Below are 12,178 nucleotides of genomic sequence, written 5' to 3' on the forward strand. Positions count from 1 at the left end.
TGGCCTAGAAAAGATATCCTGAATGACTTATGTTGCCAGGTGGAAGTCACCCCTCAACTTGCATACATAAGGATTGAACAGATGTCATGATTGAAGACATTCTTATGTCTCTTACAAGGAGAAGTGGCTTCCAGTGGTGTTGAGGAATTTGTTTTTCTTGACTGCATATTTGCTACAAGGGTTGTTTTTTTTTTGTGTGTGTGTGTGTGTGTGTGTCTATTTTTTTCCCCAAAAATTAGAGGTGATGGACAAAGAAAATATCAAATTTTGCTCATGGAACAAAAATTCAAAAAGAACTGGCTGCTTTTAGCTATGTGCTGCTCTCTGAAAATCAAAGGAGTTAAGTATCAATCCCATTAGAAAGAACCTGAAGAGTTAAAAAGGGGAAGCAACCTGTCATCTTGTTTTTCCAGGGGATATTTGTATCAAGATACATACAGCATGCCAGTGAATGTAATCACATGTTGAATTTATTGCATCCAATCCAATACAGAATTTACTTATCTAAGCAGTACTTTCCTCTTCCATTAGGCCTTTGGGTTTCAGTGTTGGATTTCAAAGTTCTTGTGCTGGAAACATGTCTTTCTTCAACATCCCACACAACAGCAGCACCCACCTTGGAGGGTGTCCTTGGCGGGCACCGCACGGTGGGCCCACTGACCAGAAAAGGAGTTCACTTTGGGCGTTCCAACCCTTGTCAGAACTGTTCACACAAAATCCTGTCAAAGTCTGACCAGAGGTTCACAGCAGCAGGTTTGCTAATATTATTTATGGGGAAAGTAAAAACGTGTTCAGAGTATAATTTGAGTAAACCCCGCCTAAGATGCAAAGGAAGGAAACTCAGGTACATCAGGAGAAAATCTCGCCTTTCATCCAAGGCCCACCTACAGAAATTCAAAACACTCGGATGGGGAGAGGAACTCTGGCACATCTTTTATTTCTATAAGGACAAAGAACTCCATTATCTACCTTACATTTGTGCGACACGCTTAATGATTTTCAGAGTGCTTTCACATCCACTCTAACTCACTTGGGACTCGTAGTTCCCGGGAGGTGGGCAGAACAAGCATTATTGTTCCCGTTTGGAAGATAAGGACCTAGGCAGAGAGAGGTGAATTCTAGTGCCTCATGTGATGGGGCAGTGTGGTTCAGTGGATAGTGTTGGAATCAGGAAAACCTTAGAGTCAGATCCCAATTCAGACACTTATTAGATACGTGACCCAGAGCAGGAATCTTGGATCAGTTTCCTCATCTGTAAAATGAGCTCTACCTCTGTGCTCCCATGAAGTAAGGTTTCTATGAGAACTTAGGTGAGCCATTTAATTTGGCAATAATAGGGGCTGGTCAACATTGGTGGAGGGAGGTTCCTCTCTAGGAGTTCCCTGTATCAACAAAGTGATAAGTGGTTCATCTATGTGTGTAGATAGATCTGCCTGTGTCATATACAGTAAAAGCTGAAACGGGGACTAAAACCTTATCCCTTCACTACCCGGACCACCCTGCCTCTGTTTGACTCAGCCGCATTATTATGGGATTGCCCCTCCGCACTTGGCTTTGTAAGAGATGTGGCTGGGGCGAGGAGGACTGTTACAGCAAGTCCCTGTGACCAGTATTTGATCAGCAAAGTTAAGACTCAAACTCAGAGTCATTATCTGTACCTTGGGGTGCCGGACACTGCTGTTTCATGCCTTTTTTATGTAAACAGGGCTGCTTGCCAAGCCCTTTGATATTTCATAATGCCTCTATTTGCCCTAAGAATGCCCGAGTCCAAAAAAGCTAGTTAGAACAGCAGCAGCTGCCTCTCACTCCTGTGCCCGGCCTTGCCAGGTGAGTTTGGAAAGATTGACTGGCACCCTGGGGAAATCTTCACTCTTGGAAACCTCTCCCAATGGGGTATCCTGCACGCCAGAGCAGCAGCAAGACTGACTCATTCCGCCATCATTTTCCTATTTGTGTAAACAGTACATGAAATTGTATCAAAAATAGGAGCCCAGCACAGAAAGATCCCAGAGCCTCTCTCTCTCCTGAGGGACTTTTTACCTCAGAACTTAAAAAAAAAATTTGTTTTGTAGTTTATGAAAAAATATATTCACATATAATACAACTAAGCACTTGGATAAGAAATTAAAATTCTCCTAGTCACACGTGTCCATTCCTAGTCTTTTTTAAATGCTGATCTGACCATGTTATTCACCTACCCACAAACTTTGGTAGCTTCCTATTGCCTATATGTTAAAATATAAACCGTTCTGTCAGCCTTTGAAACCCTTCCCAACTTTGCTCTAACCCATTTCTCTGGACGCACTGTACATTAGTTTCCCGCCTGTGCTCTACAGTCCAACCAAGCCTGACCTTGTCACCATCTTCTGTCCCTTCAACTTTGCATCAAGGATTGGCCTTCATGTCTGGAATGCACTCTCCGCTTCCCACCAAGAATTTGTCCTTCAGAAGAAGCTTTCCTGACCCTTCTAACTCCTTGTGCCTTTTCTCTCAAACAACTCTTTATATTTATTCTGTTGTACTTGTATGTATTCTTTGCTTTCATCCCTGTCAAAGTGGAAATTACTTACAAAAAAGGGTTTCATATTTCCGTATTTTTATCACCAGGGTCTAGCAGGCACTTCACAAACAGCACTTAGTAAACAGTCATTGATGGATGGATGGATGGATGGATTTACCCTGATGTGATCCCCTCATCCTTAGTCTTATGATTCCCTTATTAAAATATACATCCTCTAGTGTGAGACTTGCATTAAGATTTTTTGGGACACCGTGTGTGTGTGTGTGTGTGTGTGTGTGTGTTTAGAAAATTAAAATAAAGATATTTTAAGAGTTAAACTTTTCTTCCTCTAAAATACTACATAAATGAAGAAATATCTATTTTAAAAAAAACTTTTTAGCTCCGATTCTATCTATAAAGTTACACATTCATCTTGGACAAGTCAATATTTCTGGGTCTCTCTATTTCCTCCTTGGTAAAATGATTTCTAATGTAACCTCTTTCTCTAAAGGGCTTTCTTTGCAATGACCCCGTGAGGTAGAAAGTTTTATTGCCCCAGGTGAGAGAAAGCAGCATTGTAGGGCCCTGCCCAGTAGCCTTGGGATCCAGAGACCAGGATTTGAATCCTACCTCCAAAGACAAATCATTGAACTTCTCTGGGCATCTGAAAGACAGGGTTAACAAGAGCTGCCTAATTAATCTAAAGAGCTGTGGTGAGGAAAGCACTTTGAAGGGGCCCTGTTCATTTACGCTAGGCCGACTGGGATTCAGAGACTGGGACTGCCTCAGGTTCGCTCAGCTATCTGTCTCTGAGGCTCCCCTAGACTCAAAGCCTCCTTCACTTTGTTAAGTTTTGCTCCCCCAAACCAGACCAGTGGGGAAAAAAAGGGAAATTATGAAGCATGGTCTGGTAGACAGCCAGTAGGATGTTGACTAGAAATAGTCACAAAATTCCTACTGAGTGTTCAAACCTGGCATAATTTGGCACTAAATAAAACAGTTTCTTGAAAATGAGTCAATTCATCCTGGACCTGTGATTTGAAGTATGATGTGGGAGGCAGATCTCTATAACTCTTGGAGAGCTGTCTGAGGCTAAGAGGTTATGATTTGCTCATGGTCAAGTAGCTATTAGTTTCTATCATTAAGACACTGAAAATAATGCTTTTAGTTGGGGACTAGAAAGAGATTGTGGGGGGGACACATATACCCTATTTCTAGCGCCCCATGAAAAACACTTCATCTCTAATCACAGCATCATAAAACAGATCTTTTATTGTTCAATTGTTTCACTCTATGCAACTTTGGGACCCCATTTGGGGTTTTCTTGGCAAAGATACTGGAGTGGTTTACCATTTCTTTCTCCAGCTCACTTTACAGATGAGAAAACTGAGGCAAACATGGTTAAGTGGTTTGCCCAGGGTCACACAACTAGGGAGTATCTGAGGCTGGATTTGAACTTGGGTCTTTCTGACTTCAAAACCACCTAGCTGCCCTCAAAAAACAGATTTAGAGTTGGGTTTTAAGTTTCCAACTTTAGCCAGCAACCAGCATATTTCCCTGATTATTGCATAGAGCTCAGTGGTCACAATCCTATTATATAATCAAACTATAATTCAATTAAATAACATTTTAACACTTATCAGCTCCCCTCATGCTCATGGACACTATATTAACTTTACAATTCTTCTGAAGATCTTTGGAGGAGAAACCCTCTATCATTCCAAAGAGAATCGTACTAAGAATTCCAGCCCTCCCCAGGAGCACGTAGTATTTGTGAAATCTACCAAGCAGAAAACACAGTCTTACACACGTGTCTTATGCATGTAAGAAATACTATTGTTTTCATGAGGCAAAAGCACCCTGTGCCATCCTTCCTGTCTCAAAGTTCACCACCTCCTTCTGCTATGAAACACAAGGAAATGTATCTAAGAAATGATTCTCATATGGCCTAGTTCTCAAGCACCTGAGCAGCCCACCAGGATCTCTACAGCAGCCAAGGGAACACAAGGACCACGTCCCCTCCTACCTGACTCCCTAACTAGACACTCACAGGGGAAGTAGGGGTGTCAAGGAAAGTGGGCAGCTGTACATGGGGGAAGTGTGCAGCTTCCCCCATCACCCCTCACCTGGAACAATGCACAATGAACACAAACAACTATTCGAAGAATTGTTGATAGAGTTCATCCCAACCAGAAAAGAGAGCAGAATGGAGTTTGGCAAAACTCTGCACCTGGAAGAACAGGGCAATCTGACTCCAAGGGAAAGCCAGAATTTCTGCACGAAGAAAAGCAACATGTTTTTCTTCCACAAGGATGGATGCACATGAAAAAGAAGGCATTGAAAGTCTGCAAATTAACACTTAGAGCGGCTAGTGCCCAGGACCTAGAGTATTTTCTCCCCAATTTTGTATAAAGCATACTTTTTGTACCCAATACAAAAAGTCCTTTCAAGGCACTGACTGATCCATGATTTTTGTGTCTAGTTCATGAATTGCAAGAATTTCTGTACAGATCTCACCAACAATGTTCCACAAACTTGCAGGAATTGGTTCCATCTTTCTTCTTCCAAGAGTCTTTTAGAAAATCATAAAAAGGAGAAAAAAAGACATAAAACCCGCCTTCTTAGTAAAACTTCCTCTAGAATAAATGTTTTTAACCTGGCATTCAAAGGCTCCAAAAAGGCTTGTAGATAGATTTTAGAGAGATCTGTGTACTTGTTTTTTTGGGGGAAGGATTGCTTTATTTTCCCTTTTAACTAAAATTTAGCATTTCCTTCTTTTATTTAAAAACATTTTTCTAAGAAAGAGTTCATGGGCTTCATCAGACAGTCAAAGGGATCCATGACATTAAAATGGTTAAGAACTCCCGCTCTGCAGTTAGTTGTACAGGATTTCTATTCTATCACTGACCAGAAGCAAAAAAATAACTATAGCCCCACCCTGCTGCACTTTTGATAAGTGAGCACTTTACTGGCCTAAGCGCAAAGTTTCCTTATCTGCAAAATGAAAGAAGTGAATTAGATAATTATGAAAGTCCCTTCCAACATTCAAACAGTCATAGAATGATATTTGATTGAAGTTGTCAGCATGGCACTGTGGTTAGAGAGAAGATGGATTCATTTCTTACCTCTGGCATATTAACTGTGTGACTGTGGTCAAGTCACTAACACTATAAGGTATTGAATTATAGAGTTGCCATTTGCATTTAGTAGAGTTCCCTACATAAATCAAATACATCACGGTTTCTGACCAAAACAAAAGGAATCCACCGCAAAAAGGTTAGACCGAGATTTTGATTTCCGTTGACAATATTTACAAAAAATAATCTCCTACAATGTTATTTGTCACACGAGAGAGGGTCAGAAATGTTTCTCTTACAAAGGTCAAAATATTTATAGGAATAAAGCACCACCTGGGTCACAACAGGCTCCAGATGAGTCAATTCTGTTTCCATTTCCTTCCCCTCTAGGTACATTTCAAATGGATAATACAAGAATCAGGCCTTGGACACCTGTCTGAGTACACTCAGGTATCCAGAGTTGAGAGTCACACAGTGCCTGAGGCTGAGGGGTGGAAAATGCCCTCTGGGGACTGTGATTGAGCAAGGGGCTTTCAGTTCAAGTTTTTCTCAGGAACTGGTTATTTTTTAAAAGGAAGATGAACCACTTTTACTATTTCTGTATGGGAAAAAAATATCGTCCAGTAGTCTGTGCATGAAAATTTGAGATGTTGGCCAAAATGTAACAGATAATAAAAATAGGGTGACTAGCAGTTACACCTTTTCAGAGTCCATTACTCCTTGCCGTAGGTGTCATGATGTTGGTGCAGAGGGAGGAGGTCCCTCTAGCTCCCCTCCCGAAAGCTGTGGATCTGGGTGGAGTATTTCTTTAGGTGGTCTTCATTATCCTCATCTCCTCGTTGCTGCTGATAGTGCTGATAGAATTTGGAGTTGTGAGCAGATCCTTCCCCTTCCAGAGGAGGGAGACAACCATTGGACATGTTGAGGATGGTGGAGGTCAGACATTTGATATAGTTTTTGGCCAGAGTGAGGGTCTCAATTTTGGAAAGCTTCTTCTCCGCTCTGACGTGGGGAATGACTTCTCGCAAAGCTTGGAAGGCATTGTTGAGTTTGTGCATCCTCTGCCTCTCCCTTTCGTTGCTCTCCAGCCTCCTCAAATTGCTTTCCCGGCTGCCCGAGGATGACTTCTTCCTGGCAGGCCCTACCTTGCTGCCCTCAGCCTTCTCCCCCTTCCGCCTGTCCCTACTCCTCAAACATTTCTCCAGGTCCTGTTTACTGGATGTTGGCTCACCATGAAATGTCTCTTTGTCCGCCAAAATCTTGCGCTTTGTGGGTTTGTTTTTGGTCTTCATATTTCAGTAGAAGATGGGAAATGACAACCGAGGCTTATCTCCAATTTTTTTTTCCTCCTAAAAATAAAAGGGCTTTTTAAAAATCTTTGGGCATCAATCATGAATGGGTTGTAACAATAAGACACAGACAGTCCACAGTGTCACACACTTGTGACCACGCTTGTCAAGGAGCACTCAACACCATTAGAGAGACACAGAGAAGCCATAACTGATCTCTTTCATTTTTAATGCCTTTTTTCCTAAGTATCTTCTACTTTGTATTTATTGTGATTGTGCTAATAATATGTTGTCTGCCACAGTGACTGTTAGGTTACTGCTTTTTCTTTGTCAATCAAGTGCTTAGCACAGTGGCTATACATAGTTTAAGTACTTAATAATAATAATAAAAGTACTTAATAAACTTAATAAATTGATAGATTTTAGAAATGTTTCATATTTATTCAATGAGATCAGTAGGGCTCCCTGTCCTGCTCCACAAGACATTTTTGGATTCTGTGTGACTTTCACCTTTTTGTTCTCCGTAAGACAAGATGCCCTGAGTTCTCACTTTTAAAATATAGAATATTTTATTTTTTCCTTCGGTTACCTAAACAATTTTCCACATTCACTTTTTGTAAGATTTTGAGTCCCCATTTTTTTTCCTTCTCTCTTCCTTTTCCTCCTCTCTCTTTCCTTCCCCTTCCCCAATCCAGCAAGCGATCTGATATAGATTATATACGTCTCACTTTCTTTAAACCCTGGACATTCATCCCTGAAGTTCACGTCTGAAATCCACTGACGGCTAACCTCAAAGAAAGACCTTAAATCCCTCTGTAGTCCGGACACATCATCTCACTTCCCAACGTTCCCACGTGAAAGCACGTGCGAAGCGCCCGCTCCCACCTTTAAGCCCTACTCCTCCTAAACCCGCCAAAGGAAGACCACGGAAACAGGAGCTCTGACGACAGCCACGAGGGTTTTTGACATTAGGGGGCAGAAATTACAAGGGAGAGGAGCCAGGACATTCAAAGGCTCTGTTGGCCGGGCAGCTCTTGTCCAGCCGCCTCCCGGACCCGACCAAGAGACCTGTCAGGATGTCCCGGTCTCCCCCACCCCACGCAGCCCTTCCTTCCCTAAACAATAAATCCTGGAGACTTGGCACAGGAGCGTGAACTCCCAGAGGCTTTTAGCGAGAGGGACCGAGATTCTTCCTCGGTGACCAGCAGCGGGTCGGGGGATGGGAGTGGGAGCCTTGGCAAGCGCCCCGCAGGGTCCGCAGCAGGGCGAAGGAATCAGAACAGGGAGGGAGAAGCGGCAGAGGACCCCCCCGCTAACTCAGAAGGCACCAGTCTCACGGTGTCTCTTCTCCCGTCCCCCCCTCCCCAACTCTGAAGACCAGAGCAACCCACCCTCCCATCCTCCACCTCGACCCTCCCCGTCAGGTTAGCGGTCCCAGCCCCAGGTGACTACGCGCGACCCCCGCCCCTGCCTGTTTACCTGCAGATCAGAGAAGCGGGTTTGGAACAGGTGCTCGGCCGGGACAGGTGCGCGGGGCCAGCGGGCTCGGGCTGCCCACGGGGGACAAGGACACGTCGCTTTAGTTCGGGCCCGGGTGGGGCGGGGCAGGGCTGGGCCAGCGGCTCCAGGATGTAAATGAGCCGGGGTGGGGGTGGCATGGGAGGGGGGATGCAGGAGAGAAGTAGAGAGGAAAGGAGGAAATCTGCTGGGGGGAGTGGAGGAGGGAAAGGAGGCGGGAGCTGGGTTCGAGGGGTGGGACGAGAGTGGGGGGCGGTGTCTGTCCGGCATCTCCCTCCCTCTTAAAAAAGAGGGGGGAAAGCCTTGGGGCTGGGGGGTTGGGGGGAGGAAGAGACCGAAACTGGCGGGGTGGGTCGGGCTTCTCCACACCCCCTCCACCTCCCCCACCCCCGAGCGGAGGGGAGGGAGGGACGTCCAGCAGCCCGGAGGCAGGGGGAGGAACAGAACTAGCATTGTCTGAAGGAGCTTAAGGAGGAAATCTCGTCCCAAGCCGTTACCTGACCGGCTGGGCCACCTCGGGTGGCAGGGGCAAGACTTTTTTTCTTTAAAAAATTTTCAATTAACAAACATTGCTTCTCTCTCTCTCACTCTCTCACCTCTCCCCACCTAAATAACCCCCGTAACAAATATGTATAATCAAGAACAGCAGATCCCCGACCCAAAGTGTAAGTCTCATTCTGCACCCGAGATTGATAGCCTCCTTGTCTGAAAGGGGCTAGATTACTTCATCCGTCTTCTGGTCTGTGGTTGGATACAGTCTTTGTTGCTCAAGTCTTTCAGAGTTGGAAGTCTTTACAATGTTGCTGTAAGAGTAGAAATTATTCTCTTAGTTCTGATCATTTGATTCTGCATCAGTTCACACAAGTCATTCTAGATTTCTCTGACACCATCCTTCATTTCTTACAGCACAATAGTATTCCTTTACATTCAAAGACATACATTCATATATAACTTGTTCTCTTAATTATATATCAGCTCCCCAACTGATACCCTCCCCCCTACTTAGTTTCCAGTTCTTTGCTACCACAAAAAGAGCAGCTATAAATATTTTTGTACACGTGTGTCCTCCTCTTTCATTGAACTCCCTAGTAGGGGTATCCGCAGGAGGTAGTTTCACAACTCGACTGTTTCTCTTCTAGATCTAGGAGATTACTAACCGATGTTAACAGAACAAGGTTAAAAAAAATGCGAAAACAATAATGAGTCTGGTGGGGAGTCAATCTGGTGGGGAAAATGGACTAACTTCACAGCAGATCTGAAGTGGCTGAGAGAGAAAAAAGATGAAAGAGAAAAGCTCTTTAGAGACTACATAAATGTCTTTTTTTTTTTTTTTAAACTGGATCTGTGATTTCATTGGCATTGGGATCTCCCAAAGAGGAAACCCTTCCTGTATGGATTTGCATCTCTTCTGCCATTTATTGGTCACAGAGGTAATCTAGCTGGAGCTGGAAGGGCTGGGTGTCATTTTACAGATGTAGAAACTGAGGCCCAGGAAAATTAAGTTACATAATAAGCATCAAAATTTGGGACCTGAACCCAAGGCCTCTGATTCTAGAATCATTACTCTCTCTCCTCCCACCTCTGCTTCTGATTCTTGGGATTTTGTCATCATGGTCAGCTTACCTTTTTTTTGCCTTCTAAACATACTTCCATATTTATTACTCTGCGCCAGAAAAATGAGATAAAAAGAGGAAATAAAAAACATGACAAAGAAAAACAAAAGCCAAGCAAACAAACACCACCACCACAAAAAAAAGAAAAGGTGAAAATGCTATGCTTTGATCCACATTAAGTCCCCATAGTTCTTTCTCTGGGTGAGGATGGCATTTCCCATCCCAAAACTATTAGAGTTGCCTTTAATCACTTCATTGCTGAAAAGAACCATGTATCACACTTGATCATCGTTGCTATGTACAATGATCTGGTCCTACTGACTACTCAGTATCAGTTCATTTTAGTCTTTCTTAAATCATTCTGATGATCGTTTCTTACAGAACAATAATATTCCATAACATTCAGATACCATAACTTATTCAGCCATTCCCAACTGATGGACATCCACTCAGTTTCCTGTTCCTTGCCACCACAAAAAGGGTCAGCTGCCTTTTCACCAGGAAGCAGCCCTTCCTCTCTGTCTCCCATGAGTGATGTCCTTTAAGGGTTTCAGCTCTCCTTCTCACACTCCAGAATTCACCACTGTGCTTGTGTGGGTACTACATCTCCTTCTTCTGTTTTTTTTTTTTTTTCCCCATATTGTTTTCCTGCATAGCAATGTTAGGTACTTGAGAGGTTGTTTTCTTCTTGTGCTTAGCACAGAAATTGGCACAAGGTAAATGCTTGTTGACTGCCTGACTTCCACTGAATCATGTCTCCCATGTATAACCAAGATTTGTCAAAGACAGAGCTTGAACCTGGGTCTTCCTGACTAAAGTAGGTACCCTGTTGTGGGACAGCTAGAGCACTGGGTCTGGAATCAAAAAGACCTAAATTCAAATCTACTCTTAGACACTTACTAGCTGGGTAAACTTGGCAAAGTCACTTGACCGCAGGTTAAGGTATAATGGAGTCAGGAAAATGGATTAAACAACAATGCCATGAATCTCCATCAGAGAGAACTCCATAGAGAAGACTGTCGATCAGACAGCTTGGTTACATGTATGTAGCATGTGTGGAACATATATGTGATATGCATTTTTTTATACATCTCCATTAACAGGACACTTTGTAAACAACATTTCCTTTCCTTTCTTCAAAGAACAGGAAGAAAGGGGCAAAGAAACATTTTGGGAAAATGAGTTTGGAAACGAGGCAGGCAAAGGAAGCTTTGGATTCTCCACTGGGAAGATCCTTTTGGATGCAAACTTTGGCACCATGGAGACCCCTTCATCTTGGGAAGGTGGATTTCCCTATAGGATCCACAAATCTTGTTTGTAAGAGAACTTCAAGGTAAGAATCCCTAAAAGGAGGGACATATCTGAGATGGGAGAAAAGTTGGTCTGTATGTAATTCATAGAGGAAATTGTTTCAAAATAGCTCATCCTTGGACAAATTAGACCTTTGTAAGGCAGCCAAGTTCAGGAAGCTCTCTAGTTATCTTCCTAGTATTATTTGTTTTATTATCTTAGATTCAACTCTAACCAGAGGATTGAAAACGGTATGTGGTGTGTACCCATCTGTTTGCTGTCCATCAGGCTTAATAGTCCTTAGGCACTCATTATTGGCAGCTGAGAATTCCTGGCCTAAATAATTAGACGAACAAAATATTTTGCAGTTTGATCTCTTTCCTTGCTTCCCCTACTAAAGTGTTCAGTAATAGAACATAAACGTGAAAATATTTTATTTAGATACTTTTCATTGTTATCTATCAGTCAAACTGCTCTTCTGTCCCTTTTATCCCTTTTTATTTCATCTCCTATGACAAATTCCAATCTTAAAGTTGAGAACTCAAAAAGATAAATTGGTTAAGAATTTGTAGTGGTTGCTATTTAATGGCAGAATGTTTAATGTTCTAAATGGATCTTCTCAAACTTAAACCACATTGAGAGCTACCTGAAGAAGAATAACTTGTTTTCCATTTAATATTAAAACATAAAGCAGGTAAAATCCACGCCTTGGGAAACCAGATTCTTTTCCATCACAGTGTTTGTATCTATCACAAATTATTTCCCACTTAAGACATTGACTGATTTTTTTTTTTTTTAAAGAAACAATCTGCCTTTACTGACCGCATCCAGGAAAAATACACCAAATCCCATTTTGCACTCAAAATTTTTATGTTTTTTGGCTAATATAGA

The 12,178-nt window shown here is 42.7% G+C and overlaps 1 protein-coding gene across 1 annotated transcript; it reads right to left on the bottom strand.

Moving 5' to 3' along the window:
* Nucleotides 1–452: 452 nt before the first annotated feature.
* Nucleotides 453–9,299, bottom strand: BHLHA15 (basic helix-loop-helix family member a15). The gene is made up of 2 exons (XM_052000771.1): nucleotides 8,346–9,299; nucleotides 453–6,926 (listed from the first exon to the last, which is right to left on the bottom strand). The coding sequence occupies exon 2, from the start codon at nucleotides 6,867–6,869 to the stop codon at nucleotides 6,342–6,344; it is 528 nt and encodes a 175-aa protein (XP_051856731.1). The 5' UTR covers nucleotides 6,870–6,926; nucleotides 8,346–9,299; the 3' UTR covers nucleotides 453–6,341.
* Nucleotides 9,300–12,178: the final 2,879 nt, after the last annotated feature.

Source organism: Antechinus flavipes, chromosome 1 (genome assembly GCF_016432865.1).
Source record: "Antechinus flavipes isolate AdamAnt ecotype Samford, QLD, Australia chromosome 1, AdamAnt_v2, whole genome shotgun sequence".
Classification (NCBI taxonomy): Eukaryota; Metazoa; Chordata; class Mammalia; order Dasyuromorphia; family Dasyuridae; genus Antechinus; species Antechinus flavipes.